Here is a 22,252-nt window from a genome sequence, read left to right on the forward strand (position 1 = left end):
AGAAGGAAATTATCCTGGTTTGGTTGTCCATGGAAAAATTTAAGGGAAAGCAAATTAAATTTATAAATAATGCTCCTTTTCGTACCTTTTTCATCTCTCTCTCTCTCTCTCTCTTGTTTTAAGAAAAATGAGGAAATTATTTGAGGAGGAAACCCTTTTAAGATTTTATATCCTGTTTTCATTAGCATTTTTTTTTTCTCTCTTGGTATTCAAACGTGAGAAATTTTTTTTCTTAATTTTTTTTCCTTTTTGTTATCACTTTTTAGCAACCAAACATAGCATTCCAACAGTAACATGCACATGGAGTTAATTTGATAGGTCTTCCTTACTGGTGAAATGTGGGTTTGTCGATATTGTAAAAGTAAAGATATTTAGTTTTTGATTTGGGGATCAAAATTTTCTAAATATTTTATAAAGATAAAGATTACCATTGATCATCTTTTAATTGATGGATATCTTATCTTATAGTCCTTAAGAAAGTTTGAAGTAAAATGCAAAAGAAAAAAAAAAAGAAGAGAAAAAGTGAAAGGAAAAGTTACCAAATTATTTTTACATGATTTTTAAAATTTATTTCACTCATTTTTCCTATTCCATATCAAGTTCATATGATTTAAAAATATGTAAAATTTTAATTAATTTTAATTATATTTGATTTTCTATCATATTTTTTTTTAATAATAAAGTAAATATGATTTTTTTTTTGTGATTCTTTTTCTTTTGTTAGTATTTTTATGAATCATATATAGCGTGAAGGTATTTATGCATTTTATATTAAGATATAATATAGAAAGTTCAAGTTGATAACAATTTTTTTCTACTCTCTTGGATTATTTATACTAATACAATTTTTATGGGCGTACTTTGAATATTTATGTTTAAGATATATGTATTTTAATAAAATTATGAATATTTATACATTTATATATAAATAAAGTATCTTATTATTACTCAAACTTAGGTTTTTCCATATTTAAAAATAGGTTTTGAATAACTTTTGAGTATAAATCATTATCTTTTAGTTTAAATATACGGTAAGCCCCAAATTGAGGGTTAATGTTTGCATGCTATGAAGTATGTAGCAAGAGGAGGAATTTAGGTATAACAAAATGGATTTCAACACCACTTCAAAATAAAAGGGAGTAGATTTAATCCGGATATAGTGAGTTTAAGGTGTAATTGAAATGAATTTCAATATTGGATGATACATAAGATACCATTTTGATACAAGAAATGCATTTCGATACTATTGTGGAGGTGTCGAAGTCCTCCATTGTAGTTAAGCAGAGATCCAGTGAATTTAGAAGATTATTGAAATAGATTTAGAAACCATTTTGATACAAAAGATAAATTTATACAATTGAAGTATTGAAATTGTCCTACATAAGCATTTCAGAGATACAAAGAGTTTGAAGGATTATCAAAATGAATATTGATATCATTTTAATATATTGCGATACCATTTTGATGCATGGCGATACATTCAGATACAATTTTGATACAAGAAGCAAAATTTCGATACATTATGATAGATGAAAATACACTATAATTACAGGTCGAGACACATCCGATACCACATTGGAAGCATGCTAGAGGTCCAGAAGATTAACATTTATCAAAATCTTTCCAACATTACTATGGTGCTATTGAAATATTCGATACGAGCTGCGATTTCTAGAACTTCAATCTGAGACTTTCTTCATTCAACTTTTTCAGATATTTTTGGATATTTAGGAATTTTAATTATGTTTTTAGATTAGTTTTCTACATTGGAAGCATGCTAGAGGTCTACAAGGTCTGAGCATTTATCAAAATCATTCCGACACCACTATGGAGGTATCAAAATATTCGACCTAAGTTGGGATTTCCAAAATTTCATTCCAAGACTTCCCCATTCAAGTTTTTCACATATTTTTTTGGAAATTTTAGGAATTTTAATTATGTTTTTAGGTTAGTTTTCTATAATGATATAAATACTATAGAGAAGATAGATGATAGAGATATAGAATAGATATAGATTAGAGAGAGAGAGAGAGAGGGGTGGGAATTGTCATGGGCAATTATTTTGGAGTTTTCAATAAAATCATTCATAGTTTAGCTTGATTTAATGCATGGTGTTAATATGAGCATAAGTGGTTAAAACCTTTCATCGGAGATGTAGCAATGAAGATGGATGATCCAGGAGAGAGAAATGCTAAGAAAAGACAGTAACTTTTCATAGTAGTAAGTTTTTAATTTTTAAAATTTTGTATACGAGTTAAATTCCTTTGTTAGGGATAAATAGGATACATGTTAGAGGGTCCTTTGATCCATAAAAGTTCATGATCAATGACTGATTTGATATAATTCTATGTGATTGATAATTAAAGAGAATCTATCAAATGAATGTCAGATTTTAAATAGTCCTTTGTTAGGGATAAATAAGATGCAAGTTAGAGGGTCCTTTGATCCATAAAAGTTTATGATCAATGATTGACTTGATATGATTCTATGTGATTGATAATCGAAGAGAATCTATCAAATGAATGTCAGATTTTAAATATCCTAAAGATTAAAACTTTTTATCATATTAATTGTTAAAGAATGGATTTCAAGTTTTAAAATATGATTTCAAGCTTGGATGACTTATATCGGTGATTGAGTTTTAATTAGTTGTTGTTATATCTCAGTCCTTAATCAGGACTTTTGAAAATCTCCACTTGTTTATCATTATTTTCCCAATTAAAAATTCAGTGTACCAATCTAATTGATTTTTCATTTAAAGGTCATTATTTGATTTGATGCAGATAAGATTAATTAAATTTTCTGTTTCTTTAAGGACTATAACTCGAAATACTATAAATTCGTGGGGATCCTTTTTGTGATTTTTCTTTACCAATATGTAATTAGGCTTAGTACACTATCATTATTTTAAAGAAATATCTATAAAAGCTAGAACTAAAAAGGGGGAAAAAAAAAAGGGGAAAAGGAAAAGTCTTAACAAAAGGGTGATTCACTTATTTAATATAGTTGGTCTTCCATTAAATTTGATTGATGGAATCAAGTAAACAATCTTATCCTTGGGTCCCTTCCATCACTCAAAATTAACTCTTAAGAACTACTTATGAGACCTCATAATCAATGAAACTGACCTCTTTTCTTTGACATTGCTGCCATTAATGGAAATTAATGTTGACATGATTATGGGCACAACATCTTTCTTCATTTTTTTTTTTTTTGGGTTGTTTTGCTGCTCTTTTTCAGCATGGAGGCATGGATATATTTGGATAATTTTCCTTACTCCCTATGGAGATTCCTTATTCCTTCTGAAGGTTATTTCTTAATCAAAGTTGATATTTAAAGAGATTTTTGAGATATATTTGGATAATGGTAACTCTTACTTTATATATATATATATATATATATATATTAATATTCTGAATTTTTATTTAATTTAAAAACAACTTATCTTCCTCTTGCATGGTGCCTATGTGACATGTTATAATTTGATTTGATAGAATTATTGTTTTGTGATATTTCTTTTGGTGTCAGACTTATTTTGTATTATATATTTTTAATTACATTTAACAATTAATAAGTGGTTCAAAATTTTTTTCACTCTTCATTAGGTGTAGAAAAATGACCTGTGGTATGAAGAAATGATATTTGGTCGTCAAATAAGGGATGAAACTATAAAATAACGAGACAAATATAAGCGCAGGGTAATGAAACCAAATATAAAATACAAAGCAATATATTATTGAAAGTTATAGGTAGCAAAATTTGATACGATTCATTAAAACAACTCAAACTCTATAGACTTTTTGTGGGTTTGAGTTAAGTTTTGAGTTAAATTTGTGTGAAACTATATAATATGAATTTGACCCAAATTAACTAATTTAATAATTTTGATAATTAACTTAATTATAATTTTAAATTATCTAACTTTTGGCTCATTTTAATGAGTTTTAAAATAAATAGATCAATTAAGTTAAACATATTTGATTGAAATACTAATTCTAGACTTATATAAGACCTAAATCGGTTAAATGAGTTACACAATGTACTACCTATTTAATAATCAAGTAGTATTTAAATTTATGTTTTTAACAAACTTCTAATAAAAAAACAATTTTTTTTCATAATTTATTTTAAAGATAGGTTGTCTTTTAAAATAATTTAAATAATTTTTTTATAGTTTTCTAAAAGGTAATTCAAAATAAGAAGATATTTAGAAAGTTCTATATTCCACAGAGTGTATAGTATTTTTATAAAAAAATACAAGTGGGGAATACTATTACTCATATTTAAATTCCCAAATAAAATTTATTTTGAAAATAATTAGATTTTGTTTGAAAAGTGCTTTCGAAAGTTATTTTAAAAAATAGTTTTAAAAAAAATGTTATATAACAAAAGCATGTTAAAAAACTTGAAAGATTTTTAATTCTATTTTTATGTTTTTAAATATGTTTTAAAAATATATATAATTTATTTTTAATCATTTTCTATATTTGTATAATTATGAAATAATCTTTAAAAATTAAGAGAAAACAACTAAAAGATGTTTTTCTAAAACTATCTTGTTTTCTATTTTTAAGAACATAACATTGTTTTCTATTTTTTTTTATTATCAAATGATTTTTTTTAAACAAGACAATCCTGTTTTTGAAAAATAATTACAAAACAAGGGCTTGTTTGGCAACGGTCCAAAAAATAATTTTTTATTCTAAAAAAAAACATGTTTAACAAATAAAAACTGTTTTTCATTTTTTGTTCATAAGAACAAAAAATAAAATATTTTCAAAAAAATATATTTTAGATGTTTTTGTTTATTTTTTGAAAACTATTTTATAAAATAATTATACAAATATGTAAATGAATAAAAATAAAACACTAGATATAAAATTTATTTTTAAAAAATATTTTAAAATATTAAAAACGAGTTAAAAATGTTGGTGGCGAAATTTCCCTGCTACAGTAATTGTCAATCAGCAACGAAATCTCGGTCAACGCGTAGTATCATTCCTTCCTTCTTCCTGCAAAAAGGCGTCCGGATGGGATGTCCGGACGCACCCTCCGATGGTTTTGTTAGCCATGGCTCAAGAGATCAAGCTTTCAGGTTGTTTCACGGATAATCAGCCCCTTACCTTCCTCTTTGTGTGAAGCCTCTTTTATATAGTGTCAGAAAGTATGACACCGCTTGGCTAGTGGGTCCCATTGTCATGATTGTGGCCCACGGGCAAAGTAATCATGACATTTCTGGTGTCAGAAGGCGGTTGTCAGGAAGGTATTTAGGCGGTGGACGTCGCCGCACTTTATGACTTTTTAAATATCGGGAGTGTGTCAGGAAACCTGAGAAGACTTGGGAATGTCTTGTCGAATGTATCTTGCATTAATGATGAGTGACAGTTCAGTGGACTTGGTCGTCAGTGTTGTCAGAGTTATCTTTTTGATTTGCGGGCGGAAGTGGATCCGGCGAATCTGCGAATGTCTAACGAGCTAAGCTGTCCGAGTATGTTGTCACTAGAGTAGCCGGACATGTCTATCCAGGGAAGTTGAATCGTCCTCCTTTTCCATCCGGTGGAAGGTGCCGGATGTGATATACATGGAGAAGGTGGAACGTCGTCCAGATCCGGATATGAGATATCCGGCTGAGGTGAAATGTCAGCTGGATATAATGGCGGCTGCGAGACACCCCGGGTGGAATGAGCGATGATTCCCCGTCCGGATGTAACTAGCTGTGCTACGTGTCGCAGGGGGATCGTCCGCGTGACCAAAAGAGAGAGAGACACATGACACTTTTTAGTGGGGATCCCACAAAAAATATATGAAGTTGTCAAACAAGATTTATAAAGAATAGTTTTCAAAAAAATTTCTCAAACTGTTTTTCAAAAAAGTTCACAAACAAGACCTTAATTACTGTTTTCAAAACACGCGGACACAGACACAAGTCCTAAGAGTCTGATAGAATCAAAAAATGAAAATCAATCATACAATATTGATATGCCAACTTTGCCACTGAATTTAAAAAGCACGCGTGTCATCTTTATTCAATCAAAAAGTGGAAACAATCACACACCAAATTATTGACTTGTAGGGTTGATGGGTCACTTTCATTGTAGGTTTATGATTTGCTTGTCCAATCATTGAAATCTAACTTAAAACCAACCATAAGGTGAAACTTTTTGAAGAAGTGGAAGTCTTAAAGTTTGATTAGTATTTGTGACCAAATATGATATATTTAGATTTTAGGAATCATATAGGGGAAAAAAAATAGACATTTATAGAGAGGGAATAAAAAATTTGTGTGGTAAATACAATAAAATAGTTTTCAATAATTTTAATTATTTTTATTTGTATAGACATACTTTTTAATAATATTAACTATTTTGACTTAATAATTATATCATTAATGACTTATTTTGATTCTTCAAATTTAATCATTGTTTTCAAATTATTGAAAGGATAAGAACGAGGGACAATGACGATTGGTCTTATTCATTTTTGTAAAACTAACGATGAAGATATTTTCTTAAAAAGGCAAATAAGGAATATAAATGAATTTTAAAAAGATTTGGAAAGTTTCACGAGATATGAGATATGATAGTTAGGTTGATCGTACCAAACATAACTAATGCATCATCCATCATATCGCCATAAAACTCTTACACATTCAACTCCCTCCAATCACATTCCATGTGCCAATGTTTTTTTCTCTTTGAAAAATATTATTTTTGCATCTTAATCTTTTTCTTTTTGGAAAAACTTTAGAAAAGAACATGAGATTGGCTAAATTTGAGCCTACATTACATGTGTCTACATCTCCAAGTTATTCTTTTTCTAATCATTGTTCCATAAAAAAAGAAGAAATTATTGGAAAAACTTTAGAAAAGAACGGTGAGATTGGCTAAATTTGAGCCTACATCTCCGAGTTATGCCATCCATTTGGAGCACCTAATAATAAACTCTTTCCAATAGTATCATATGTGTCTTATCTTTTAACTATATTAAGAGGACAATAAACAAGACCTTAGATTAGAAATGAATTCATGAGATTTGAAAAAGTATTATAAGACACTCTCTTCACAATATTACTCGTGCCCTTATTTCTATATTACTTCAAATATCCCATTTATGTATAATCATATGTTTTCTTTTGTTGCATCTTTACACATATGATATAATATGACTAACAATGAATATATTAGATTAACTCGAACTAAAGCTTTTTTAATAGATAAAAAAAATGTATTCATAATGCATGGGCCTTTATCCGTGTCTCTTTTAAATTTCGATTTTTGTATATTCTCATAACGTGTTTGAGAGTCAACTGTTTTTAATTGAAGTATTTTCTTTAATTTTTTTTTAGAGAATTATTTATCAAACATTTCTTTAGGAAGTATTACAATTGATTTTTCAACATTTTAAAAGTATTTTTAAAATTTTGTCAAATATTTGATTTTTTTTTTTCTTTTAAAAGCGGTTTCTAAGCTAGTAGCATTGTCCATGGACTCTTATTCTACCAAATATTCTTTAAAATTACTAGACAAACTTATTACATGGAGAAAATAAACTTTTATTTATTTGTTCTTTACTCTGCCAAATATTTTCAAAATTTATTAGGAAAAGATAAGAAATTGGACTTTAATTGGAAGTGCTTCCAATCTACCAACAAAATATGGCCATTATTAATGGATGAAGGAAATGAAATAAATAAATTGATTTGCAAACAAATGGTGGTGGAAGAGAGCTCCACCATGGATACAAAGAAAGGAGGGTCTTTGAGGTTGATGAGAGTTAAGCTTGGGCCCACATCATTTTTTTAATAAGATATTAGAAAACAAATAAAAGTAAGAAATTGCAAAAATTTGAAAGTACAGGATGAGAAGAGATGGGATTTGGAGGAATATCCTGTGGAAAACTATATGGTATTGAATGGGTGTTTAAGTCAACTTAAAAAAATCTATGTCTTCTAAGTGTATAGTAAACAATAATATTACTTTAAAGATATAAATTAATAAGATTTTTTTTTATATATATATACTATATGACGGTGTATGAGCTCGTCTAAGAGCTAGATTTGCCTCAATTATTTGTCTCTTGCCTTCAGCTTTCCTCAAGTTAGCTTCCGCTATTTCAAGAGTTTGCTGAGCTTCTTGTGGCTCAATGTCACTACCCTTCTCCGCATCATTTACTAAAACAGTGATCTCATTATTGCCTATTCTAGCAAAACCGCCCATCAGAGCCATCGTTAACCATTGGTCGTTAAGGCGTATTCTCAAAATACCTATATCTACAGCTGTGGCAATAGGGGCGTGATTTGGTAATATGCCAATTTGTAGATAAAATGATTTTTTTGCTTTTGAATCCCAAACAATTATTGTTTGTCACTTTTTAATATCATATTAAAAAGTGATGTCTCATAATTTACAATATAGGTAAAAAATTAATAAGTATGATATATTATCTCTTAATTAAAAAATAAAATGATAAAAGATTAAGAGTATATTTTTGATAAAAATATTTTTAAAAAATATTTTTAAAAGAATTATCTATAAAATATTAAAACATGTAAACGATTTTTCAAAGTTTTAAAAATATTTCTTAAATTTTATATTAAAAGTGTTATTTTAAAATATTATTAATGTACTTTAAAAGTATCAGTATATAATTCCTCCAAACACGACTGTATATGATCTCTTTTGCTTTTGAATCTCCCATATTTACCATATGTCTTTTGTATTTTAAAATCTTGGATTTTTAGCATTTTACACAAAGAAAATTATTTTTCTTTTTATTTTGGGACGGTAGAGGTTGGGGCTATAAAGAAGTGAAAAAGAGATATCTTTTTATTTATTCGTTTTAAATTCTCTTTAAGTGTGGGTAGTCCATCTACTCTAATAAAGAGAGTTCCGCCCATTTAATGGAGGGTCGGTCTCCCATTAAATTTGATGGATGGAATCAAGTAAAACAACATTTTCATTAGGTCCTCTTCCGTCACTAAAAATTGATTTTTGGGAACAACTTCTAAGACTTTTTAGACCTCATCGTCAGTGTAGGGGCTTAAATTAAAGTGATCACTTTGATGCTCTTGTTGGCTAGCTGACATGATTCGGAAAAGATATTTCTTCATTTTCCTTAATTTTCTAGCCTTTTTTTTTTTCCATAATTCTTATCGTATTTTTCTTTTTCTTTTTATATCCATATTTTACATTTTTTTTGCATATATTTCTACCTTTTTTAATATATGCCCAAAGCATTTCAAATTTGGCAAAATTTAAGAAATATTTTTAAAAATATAAAAAATCACTTATAATATTAAAAAATCATTTGTGATATTTTATAATAAAAAAATACTTCATACAAATAGTAATGATTTTAAAAAATATTTATAGCATTTTTAATTTTTAAAGGATGAAAATTTTTAAGTGTTACAAAAGTTAGAAACATTTTTTACTATCACTATCAAACACACTCTTAGAGTTCGGTTGATAGTGATTCTAAAAAATGTTTTTAACATTTCTAATACTTAAAATTTTTTATATTTCAAGCATTAAAAGTAGTAGAAACGCTTTCTAAAATTATTGTCAAATAGATTCTTAATAAGTGATTCTTCAAAAAACACTTTTAAAAAAATATATTTTTATTAAAAATGCTTTAAGTAAAATACACTATAAAACACGTTGCATGATTCAAAATGCACGCATGATTTTGTTAGAAACCCGCATCTCTGTTATTATCATTTTTATTTTATTTTTAAAATAAAAATACGTATTTAAAATTATATAATTCTCCCCACATTTTTCCGTAGTTTACACTCCCTCCACCCACTCTTTCATGAGAAATTTTTTTCTCTTCAAAGAAGTACAAAAATGGAGTGAAGGAGAAAAAGGGTAAGAAGGTGGGACTAAGATTAGGGGTTTTTCATGGGCATGCAAGGAAGAAGTTGAGGACAATTTTGTAATTTTATACGCATATCATCTTATGCCGTTTTAAAAAGGGTAATACTGCATAAAACATAATTGCACATGCTTTTTTTAAAAGGCTACAATCCTACCAACCTAAGTATGCAGGTGTACGTTAAAGCCCACAACTTTACAGAAAACATGTACTAGAAGATAACGGTTACGGCTCCTTGCTGCCACTTCTTTTCCGGACCACCACTTTGAACCCGCCGGCCATGTGAGCCGTCAGGAGGGGAACGAAAACCGGCCGGTTCGGCCCGGCCGGCCTGATCTCGAACCGTCTCAAAATCGAAGCCACCACGTACTTCATCTGAATGAACGCCATCTCTTTCCCCAAGCATACCCTCGGACCAGCCTGAAAAACAGGGAACTTGTAGGGACTCACCGCCTTCAGAGGCCCGTCGCCGTCCGCCTCCGGTTCTTCTAACCACCGGTCCGGTCTGAACTCGAACCGGTCTTTTCCCCACAGATGCTCCATTCTCCCCATTCCATATGGGAAGTAAGTCACCCTGTCGCCCTCCCGGAGAGCGGTGCCGTCCGGCAGGGTATCGTCAGCAGCGGCGTGCTTGGAGTCCCATACTACCGGCGGGTACAGCCTCATGGACTCGCACAAGCACGCTTTCACGAAATTCATCTCTTTCAGAGTTTCGAAATCGAGTGGGTTTCTGTAGAGTGAGTCTACATGTGCGACAATGGCGGATTCGATGGGTGGATGCTGGGAGAGTAACCAGAAGAGCCACGTCATCGCTGCCGACGTTGTGTCCCTTCCGGCCATTATGAAGCTTATCACCATATCCCTCACCACCTCCTCGCCGTGACCCGCCGACAGCAGCCTCGTCAGAAGGTCGCCGCCGTCTCCTTCGGCGCGGTCCTCTTCCAGCTTCCTCTTCTTGTTCTGAATAATTTCTCTCACCGAAGAATGAACCAGTTGTACGGATTCCTTGAGCTTCCTCTCGGAGCCGACATTAAACGCTCGCTTCATCTTCCACACGGCGTACACGGGCGCCATCCCTCTCATGGCGCAAATCTCCGACGCACGGTCGAAGGCCCGAACCAGGGGCAGCACCGGACGGGAAAGGTCCAGGCAACAGGGGTCGACGCCGAGAGAGACTTTGCAAACAGTTTCGAAAGCGAATCTCCTCAACACCTCCTGCAAATCCAAAACTTCATTTTTCTCCATTGCGGATTCTAACAACGGAAGAAGCCTCCCCTCCACTTCTTCTTCAAGGATTCTCATCACGAACTCTCGCAGAGACTTGGTGCTGAACTCATGGCTGGCGAGCTTCCTCTGCGAGCTCCACAGGTCGCCGTCAACGTTGAATATCCCGAAGCCAAGAAGGTCTCCAAGAATCTCAGTGAAGGGCTTCCCCTTGGGGAAGTTTCTGAAGTTCGTCTTCAGCACGTACTCCACATTGGCAGCGTTCGCCGTCACGACCGTCCGCCGCGCACCCAGCCGGTGCACCACGATGGTCTGGCTCGGAGACTCCGACAAAAGATCAGTGTACCACTCCAGCAGCCGGCGGCGGTTCTGGTAGAATGAAACCAGACATCCAATGAACGGGTACGATGGAGGACCAAAACGGCATGCTTTTTTCTTGAAAGCATGATCAAACCCAACAGAAAATGTGATCGTAAGAAACAGAAACAGAAACAGAAGAACTAGAAAGAGACCTTCGACAAGATCATCAAAAACCCACATGGCCATTTCAGCGGAAAACTGAGATTTGAATTGGAGGTTTGGGTGGAATGGAGAAGAGGGTCGGGTTAGTTTATATACGTGCTTTCGAGAGAGGAGAACGGGGGAGACGATCACGTGCACAATGTGCAAAGCTCAGCAATACAATTTCCCGTATAGGAATAAATGACGGCGGCATTAAAATAAGTGTGGACTTCGAGTGGACCCTTCGGAATTGCTGCGGGAGTGATAGAAACGTGCGTAAATGCACGGATTGAAAAACGGCTATTCCATTGCGGTGAAACTGTTAATTGGGATCGAGTTGAAATTTGATGGAATCTCAGGATAGAATTGATTTCCATCATGTTATCTGAAGTCGCTTTTTATAAATAGGGATTGGCACATGTTAGATATTTTCATTTCATATCACATTAGTTATTTTTATGCATTTATGGTTTTGTACACCAAATTATTAAAAAAAATAAAAAATAAAAAAATTATTTGCGGACAACATAGGAAAATGTTTTTCGTATAACTTGCTAATTAAATTCAATTTAAACTGTTGAATGATCTTACAAGCATATAAAAGTAAATAATAGTAGAAACAATATTATGGTATTCATCAAACTTGTGATCTAAGTCCTTAAATGTATAATGAAATACGAATGGTTGGATGATGATACAAATATATAAAATTATAATATAAATTAAGAAAATGGAAATCTCAAAAAGTGATATCAATGTATAAAGTACTTAGATTATCTATTTCTATAAAATAGGGTAATGCGATCAATGTTAACCAAAATCACACACACATGAATAGAAAATTAAGAAAAATATGAGATGTTGATGTGGTTCGACGATAGATGTGATCCCTACGTCCACAGAGTGCACCGATATTATGAAATTCTCGAAAAAAAATCTTTCAATTACGGTCACACTTTTTACGAAACAAAACTCCAGAACATTTGGTAATATAATTGGACCTGATATTATCATATAATATTACTATGTTATTTGTGTAGGACATAATAAAATAACTAATAAAATCTCACCCTAGTAATTTTATCATAAGAATTATATATAGTGATAATAATATTCTTTGGATGCTACTTTGTGTAAGGTAGTCAAATATATAATTTTCCATATAATATTAATCACATGATTATCATAATGGATACATTGCAAATTAAATGAATTAGCTTCTCCTTTGTTTTTTTTTTCTTTCAAAAAAGACAAATAGTTCCAAATTTTATGAGCAGAATAGATTTATAAAAATTACTAAAATAATATATTGTTGTATTATATTACTCATTATAGATGATATTTGAGGAAAGACTTCTCATGAAGGGAAAAAATAGGCATGTTATTCTGTTTTATAGTTATTTTTGTACAATAATTGGTTTTAATATGGGATTTCTTTATATTATTTTTAAATGGAATCTATTTTTGTCATAAAGACTTCTCATGAAGGGAAAAAATAGGCATGTTATTCTTTTTTATAGTTATTTTTGTACAATAATTCGTTTTAATATGGGATTTCTTTATATTATTTTTAAATGGAATCTGTTTTTGTGCAATTATTATTTCAGATATAGCATTTATGCAAGTAGAGTAAATCTTTTAAAAGAAATGTCATAATTTGATTGAGTTAGAAATTGTTGGGATCTCAAGATATAATTGGATTTTATCGAGTTGAGGTGGTGTTTGTTTTTTTTTTTTTACGTAACTTTAAATAAAACTTAGAATTAAATAGTGTTAAGTATTAATTTAATTGTCTTTTTTAATATTTTATTTCTATTGAGATATTTTTATTTTTTTATTACTTGTTATAAATTTTTGATTGAATAAAAAAAGTCAAAATATTTGGTTTGCTCTAGATGGAAAAATAATATGTTTTTTTCTTTACTTTTTAATGCTTAATAACAATAAAATATTATAAAAACAAATAATTTAATGCTTAACATTATTAAACACTATTTAATTTTAAGTTCTAAGTAAAAAAAACAAACATCATAATAAAATAATTATCAAAATGGATACATAGAATACAATTTTTGGAAATAAAAAAGACAAATAATTCCAACTTTTATTAGTAGAGTAGATAAAAAAGAGAAAATTCTACAACAATAAATTATTATTTTTCCACAATTATTAGTTTAGGCAAAAAAATTTCTATATTCTTTGAGGAAAAAATAGATTTTATATTATACTACCCTTTATAAATAATATTTGAGGAAATTCTCATGGGAAAGGAAAAAATAGGCATTTTGTTATGTTTTATAGTTATTTTTGTGCAATAATTGATTTGAAGATAGTATTTCTTTATATAATTTTTTTAAATGGAATTTATTTTTGTACAATTATTGTTTGCCGACATAGCATTTATGCAAAATAAATGCTCAACTGTCTTATTTGATTTAAGGGTTTCAATTTTTCATTTTACTTTTAATTTGTTCCATTATTATGTCACTACATCATTTAATTTTTTATTTTACATTTGTAGAAACTTTAAATATAATTTTTTTTTGGATTTTCTAACTCAATTTTCCCTATTTATTAAATGAAATATTTTGATTATCCCGTACTATTAGTTTAATAAATAAGTTCTTTTATTTTTCTCAACTACCATTATTAAATGATCATTATGAAACTAAGTAAATTATTATAATGCTTGTGATACTTAAAATCAACGTCTCGCATCTTTCACTGGTTTTAACTTTTTACCCAATGAGATATATTATTCTTTTCATACTTTATTTGATTTTCAATTTATTAAGTTATGATATTTAAATATATTTTAAAATTTCTAAAAATGTACAAAGTATATTAAAAACTTATCATGAGACATGTTTTGGGGTTGTTTAAACTCGAAAAATGCATTTAAATTTTTGCCATTTTCTTGGCATCGTATCATCAAGCCTTTAGCTTGAAAATCGTTGTTAGACCTACTTATTATCATAAATCTCCTAGGATCCAATATCACTAACGATGCGCCGTTTTGATATGTTTAGTCTCAATCAATGATGCAAACTTTTCTTGCCCATATTGACTACCTCCTCTTTGGGCCGTAAAACCGTCCATATTGTATGGTTCCAAATTATTCAACACAAAAAATCTTGTGCCCCGGATATGGAGATCCTATGGGTTTATTTGAGAGTAATTATATTAAAAATGCTTCTAGTTTTTTATTAATAATATTTTTCTAAAGTTCTTTCATTTGTGTATATTAATTTTAAATATTTATGAAAAGTGAAAAAAAGTAAGTGAAATAATTTTGAAAAAGTATATAAAAATATTTTATTAATTTTTTTTTTAATTTTCTTTCCTTTTTTTTCTTTATTTTTTCTTGAATTTTTAAAAATTAAATATAAGGTTATTTTTCCTCCGACCAAACTCAACTTTAAAACCACGTTTTTTCTTTTTCCTCCAAATGGAGTCTTCTTCCTCCTACTAGACCCCACTTTGCTGCGAATCTAAAAGAATGATCTTTAAACTACACATCATTCCGACACATTGGAAATCAACTTCGTTCCAAAATAAATAAATAAAATAATCATACACCATTCGTACCCAACTCACAAGTCTCACCTCATCATCGCACAATTAGGTCCAATGACCCCTATCTCTTTCACAACATGGGAATGTACTAAGGCACCCGTAGGTCACCCACCCATCTCTTTTCTCCACTCTCATTGGTCCCCAATTTTTCTTCTTCTCCACTTGGCACATTTCTATTGCGTAGTGAGATGGGCCACTTTGATTCTTAGCTTATCATAACCATTTTATTTGTATTTATATATATTTTTTTTCATTTTTTTATTTCTATAATTGGCTGCGCCTACTTTTTATCAATCATCACTATCATCAATCCAATAATAAGAAATGGGAATCTTCTAGCTCAACTCATTTGAAAAAAAACCAAGAAAGGGGTCTTTGAGCCTCACAAGTCTGCTATGATTGGTCTTTGGAACCATACTTAGGCAACGGTGGTGTGTGTTTTTTTTACTTAAAGTTGAATATTTTAATTTTTTTTATTTAATTAAAAATAATTTATTGATATTAATTATCACAATTAAATTAAATTTATTAATAATAAATTCATTTTACTTTTGTCAGTTGATATCAATAAATTGTTTTTAACAAAAAAAGTTAAATATTTTAATTTTTTTTATTCAATCAAAAAACAAACGCTACGACAGATATATAAAAAAACACACTTGCTTAAATAAAAAAAAAATTATTTAATTATAAGGGCAATTAAAATTTTAGATTTGAAAATTTAATCATTCGATCTATATTAGCTTTATTTAAAGAAAACATTTTTATTTTTTTTCTTGTAAAAATAATCATTTCTTTTAAACTATATGCAAATACTTCAAATAACAAGTGACATTTATGTAAAAACAAATAGGTTATTCAAAAAAAAAATGAAAATAGTTAAATTCACAAATATAATGATTATTTCGTCCCCTTTAACTAATTAATTTATACTCTTGTATAAAACCAACAAAGATTATATGCTTTCGTGATTTAGGGTCTATTTGGTTAGTGTTTCCAAGAATTGTTTTTTGTTCTTAAAGAACAAAAAATACTAAAAACATATTCAGTAAAAGGAGTATTTTTTGTTTTTGGTGTTTCTTGTGTTCTCAAAATGCCTCTTTTTAGAGAAAAATAATAATAATGTTTTGGTTGTTTTTCTTATTGCTTAGAGAACAACAAGTGCACTTTGCTCTCTGTGTATCCAAATTTCTTTTAGAATTGTTGATGAAGTAGAGATCATCCGAAAAGATTTGCATTTCTCAAAACCAGATGGTCAGGCCCCATTTCCGCCATTTTTCTTCTTTTAATTGCGAGACTCATTTTATGCCTTTTGGCTTAATGGGTTTTGATGTTCTGTTAGGTTTTTTTTTTTTTTTCTCCATTTTTCTTCCTTGTGTTGTTTGTTGGTGTATAGTCAATAAGGAGAGTCCGACTATATGTTTGATTCTCGAAAATACTAGATAGAAAATGTAAAAAGAATTAATTTAAGATTTATAATTGTTCAACCAAATTTCAACCAATATCCGTTCTTCTCATTTTTCAACTAAATTAAGAGAGAGTCTATTATCTACAAGACTTCATTAAGAGATGAGCAAACTCAGTTGATTAACCTATTCGATTGATTTGGTGATTTAACCAATCAAACTTCGAAGTTAGCTAGTGGTCATTACTAAGAGTTGCAAAAATAAGGTAAATTTATATTATAAATGATTCATAAATTATCAAGAAATTGATGATCTGAAATCGGCAAATTTGTACTATGAAAGGATCCCTCATATACTTAGTCCAACTTATGAAAAATTGTACCTACAATGATGATAAATGCCATAAAATATGACTTTAATTTGTCTAATGTAAAGTGTTTTAAGGTTTTAAATCATGAAAATTGTACCATGAAATAGATGCTTTGGGACTTAAAAAAAAAGGCACAAAATATAAACATTAAACAAATTAAACTCATTTGTTACCAACTATCAACTTAGTCATGAACAAGACTATAAAATCAACAAAGTAAAAATTCCTCAATTTTCAAAATTAGGCCATACAACAAGTGCTCAAAACATCTTCTATTTTCAATTTTTTTTTTAATTTCTTATTTGTTTTTGTACTTTTTTCTTCAATTAGACCCAACTTTGGGTCCAATTTTAAAAGATGCCAACTTGACACCTCTAGTAAAAGCTTTAAAGCATGTTTTTTTTTCTGTTTCTTTTTTTTCTTAGTCATCTTTATTCAACCAAAAAAAGGGAAATAATGATATTCCATTTATATCTCAACCCCACCTCATACTTTTAATAAATGTCTCCGAGTCTCTTTCACCACATGGGTGGCTTTCTAAATCCTCTTAAGGTCACTTACCCATCTCTCATTTCCTCCCTTTTTTGGCCTCTATTTTCATCTCCTCCACATGACTCAATTCTATGGGCTAGGGTCCTAGGGAAAAGCAGTACAAGGAGAAGGTGATCTTGAAAATAAGGCTAAAAACCCAAAATACAAAGGGAAAAAAAAAAGACGGATTTTTGATAAGAGTACGATAGTTTAAAAAAATAATTCCTAAATTATCGTTGTGAAAAAATTAATTCCAAATCTACCATAATATTTGCCAAGTAGGAGAGATAATGTTATTTCCTTTTAAAATTGTCTATTTGAAAAACAATTTATATAACAAAAAATCGTCTTTAGAAGATACAATTTCTAAAAGTCATTTTTAAAAAAATTTACACAAAATTGTCTCTTGAAGAGATGATTTTGAAAAGAAAAAAAGGGGAAGAAATCATCTCTTGAATAGACGATTTTCTCAACAAAAAAAAAAAAAAAAAAAAGTTGGGAGAAGTCGTCTTTTGAGGAGACGATTTTCTCCCAAAAAAAAGAATTTAATTAATGATATATTTTTAAATAATATAATTATTATAAATGTATATGTATATAAAACTAATTAATTTTATTTACTAAATTTAATATATAAAAAATTATAATTATTGAGATATTTATCAACAATAATATTTATAAAAATATAAATTAAGTTTAATATTTAGATATTAATTTTTTTTTTAATTTCTTTGTTGATGGTTCATATGAAGAAGTTTATTGGTTTTTTGCATTCATGATAATAATTGATTTTTTTTTTTTTTTTTTTTATCATGGTTGATATTTTATTAATTGTTGGGATATTTGTTGGTTTTTTAGTATTTACATAAATAATATTATTGGATTTCTAATAATCATGATAATAGGTGACTTAGATTCTTTAATATTAAAATATTTGATAATTAAGAATTCCCTTAGTGTTTATATTTATGATATTGTATATCTGAATTTCAAGATTTTTATTTGGATATATAGTTTTTGAAAAAATGGTTTCTTAATTTTTATTTATTCTTTTTTATTTGATCGATTTTCATGAAACCTATAACATTAAAAACAGATAAAAAAAATTTATATTACAAAATATTTCCTTAATTTTTTCTTAATAAAAAATAGTTAATCATTTCTAATTTTAAGTATATTAAATTATTTTTAAAGAAATATTTTATTATTTTTTTCAAATTACTTTAGTTGTTTATCATTTATAATTACTAAATAAAATATTTTAATATACAAATGATTATTATTTCCTTTTAAATTGATTAATACTCAAAAAAATTATATCTCTTAATGCTGAAAATTTTATTAAAAATTAATTTATTGAATAATAAATTAATTTATTTTTCTGTATTTTTTTACAGTTAAATTTTAAATTAAATATTAATATTTTTAAATTTAGAATTTATATAATAAATTTAATATAAAAATTAAAATAAAAAAAAATTATTTCTTTTGTAAATAATTATTTAATAAATTAATAACAAATTTGTTTTTTATAAACACATTTTTCACATAAAATTGATAATAATTTTTTAAAATTACAAAGCAAACAAAATAAAAAAATATTAGATAAATGTTATTTATCTTATAAATAAAAAACAATATCAAATTAAATTAATTTTATTAGTTATAATTAATTGAATTAATTTAAAGAAAAAATTGAAGATTAAGAAGAAAATATTTTTCGAATCAATATCTAAATATGAAAACTAAATTAAAATTATTGTTTGTGAATTTTTTTTTATTAAAAAAAATGAAATTTAAAATAATGTAATAAATATGAAAACTAAAAAAATACAAAATATAATATAAATTAAAAAAAAAAACTAACTACTTTTCTAAAAAATCATGGATAAATAGATAATTTAATGTATGACAATTAAAATATATGTGTAATTATTTTTGTGTTTAATATATATATATATATAATTCATGATTTTTGTGTTTTCAATAATAAAATAAATGGAATATGAAGAAAATAATAATCAAAATTAATAAATTTATTAAAATTTTATCTCTCTCTCTCTCTCTCTCTCTCTATATATATATATATATATATATATATATATAATTTAGGTATAAATATAAAATATATGATACTTAGGTCATCATATCCCAGGCAAAAATGTAAAAAAAAAAAATAAAAAAAAATCTATTGATAAATATATCTTCCAAAATTTAGTGTTGGAATCCATGGACACATGTCCTGATTTTTTTTTAACTTTTTCAAAAGATATCGATTTCTTTCAGTGTCAATCTTTTTTCATTAATTAGTTGTTTTCACTGGATTTCTTCTACACCTTTTATCTATGCCATTTATATGTTGGACGTTCATGACATGCCAATTTTTTTTTTGCAGTATGCAGAGGGTATTGTCAATTTTCTAATGATATGGAGGGCTAAAAAGAAGGAATTGTGGGGTGGGGTAGTTGGGAAGAAGACAAGCACGATGGCATCTTAATTTGGAAATGAGACAGTGAAAGATATTGACACGTCAATGTAAATTGGCCCACTATACATTTATCTTCATTAGATAGGACGGGTTGGTTTGGGCCGAACTCTATTGCACCGTCCATTATACCATCCAAAACTCCTTACATCCATTGCCCCACTACACATTTATCTTTATCTCTTTTTCTTTTTCTTTTTTTATTTATCATTTTCTATTCTTTACTAACTTTCAAAAAAAATTTATTAGATACAATATTATTAATGAAGGAAATTGAATTGAAATGGCATATATTAAAGTTATAATAAAGGAAATAATTCTCACAACAATATTACAAAAAATAATGAAATTGGAATAAAAATTAAAACTATAGGTGCATTTCTATTAAATTTGAAATAATATATTTTAGATTTAGAGTCTCTTTGCTGATAATTTTAAAAAGTGTTTTTAATTTTTTTAGTACTCAAAAATTTTTATTAAAAGAAAATACTTAAGTGTCAAACAAGTCTTTAATTATATTGAGATATTTCTTTTAATGGGATTAATTTTTAGTATTTTTGGATAAAAGTTAGTTATAATTTAATTTCTTTATGTGTATTCTCTATTTTTATTTTCATGAAGGGTTATTTGATTAAAAGGGTCTTTGAAAACCCAATTTTTAAAATTTAACCTCCCACCTTTTATTGGCCTCGTTCGAACAAAAAGACCCTCATTATTTTCATGTAAAAATAATTATCTCTTTTAAAATTTACATGTAAATATTTGAGATGATAAGGGCATTTATATATATAAAAAAAAGAGTTATTTTGTTTTAAAAAATGATTAGATTCATAATTTGGGGATTATTTCATTCATTTTAACCAAATATTTCTTTCTTATGAGTGCACTAGGTAAGTTATCAAACCATTAAAGATGAAAATATCGGTAGTCACGGATATATCGGTACTTCAATTTTACGGATATATCAGCAGATATTTTGGAAAAAAATATCGGTAAACTTAAAATTGTTAAAAATTCATGGAAATGCAATGAAAACCTCATAATAATATAATTAGAAGTATAATGGACATTTTAAAGTTGTTTTATTGAAAAATTTGATATACATATGATATAATTTGAGATATTAGATGTAATTATATCATGTCAATTTATAAGAAATGTTAATTTTGTAATTGTATACATTACAAAGTCACATAAAATAGTTCATTTCATTAAATATCAATAATTTGTATACATTAAATTCATTAAATAAACATATTTCATATTCAAAATATACTATTTCATGTTAATTAAATTAATTAAATAATTTAACTAAGTTAACTAGTTTAATTTAATTCTAAATGTGAAAATAAATCACAAATAATCATCTAAAATAAACATATCAATTTATAATTAAATAATCAAATTAACCTAAGTTAATTCAATAAAAATATAAAAATTAATTACAATTGAATGTAAAAATAGCATTAAATCATCCATATTGTAAACATACTAATTAATTGAAAATACATGAATTAATTACAATTGCAAACAAAATTAATTACAATTTAAAACAAACATACCTTAAAATGATTGAATAATTGAGCAACCTTAATAAAAATTGGAGTAATGAGAGAGCAAATGAAGAATGAAAGCAAAAATAGATGAAATTTGGGTTATTTATAGAAGAAATTTGGGCCAAAATAGCCATTGGAAAATCAATTTTGGCCGTTGGGTCAAAAATTGGGAGCAATCTGGCCGTTGGATCGCTATATTACCCTTGGAATCACATATAAGTCGTCGGATCAACACAGGCGTAATCTGGGCCGTCAGATCACGCTACATGAAGGAGGGGAAATATTACCAAAAAATCGACGATTTATCTCCGATTTATTGCCACCAGAGGCGATTTTTTCACAAAATCGTCGATTTATCTCCCCGAGTCGATATATCGCCGATATTTTGGCGGTTTTTGCAGAAATATCTTCCCTCCGATTTTTCTCCACGAAATATCGTGTCGACCCCTCCGAATACACGATATATCTTGACATTTTCCTCCTTGCAAACCACATACAATTTTTATAAGCCACTAATAATTGAGATGAAATGTTATTAATGACTAAAAATTACCATATATAAAAATGAATATTTAAAAACATATACTGAAATAGCCCATTTTGTTTTGTGTTATGGTAATTTCTCAATGGATAATATCAAAATTGCGGGGTTTTTTATTTTATGAATTATTTCATAAAATTTAATTTACTTTGTTATGCAATATTCTTAAATGAATTGCAAGAGTCA

At 28.2% G+C, this 22,252-nt stretch overlaps 1 protein-coding gene across 1 annotated transcript; it reads right to left on the reverse strand.

The window, feature by feature from the left end:
• Positions 1-9,922: 9,922 nt before the first annotated feature.
• On the reverse strand, positions 9,923-11,672 carry LOC117905025 (cytochrome P450 94B3-like). The gene has a single exon (XM_034817885.1). It carries the CDS (start codon positions 11,644-11,646, stop codon positions 10,102-10,104), a length of 1,545 nt encoding a protein of 514 aa, XP_034673776.1. The 5' UTR covers positions 11,647-11,672; the 3' UTR covers positions 9,923-10,101.
• Between the last annotated feature and the right edge of the window lie 10,580 nt (positions 11,673-22,252).

The sequence above is a fragment of the Vitis riparia genome, chromosome 17, assembly GCF_004353265.1.
Source record: "Vitis riparia cultivar Riparia Gloire de Montpellier isolate 1030 chromosome 17, EGFV_Vit.rip_1.0, whole genome shotgun sequence".
Lineage (NCBI taxonomy): Eukaryota > Viridiplantae > Streptophyta > Magnoliopsida > Vitales > Vitaceae > Vitis > Vitis riparia.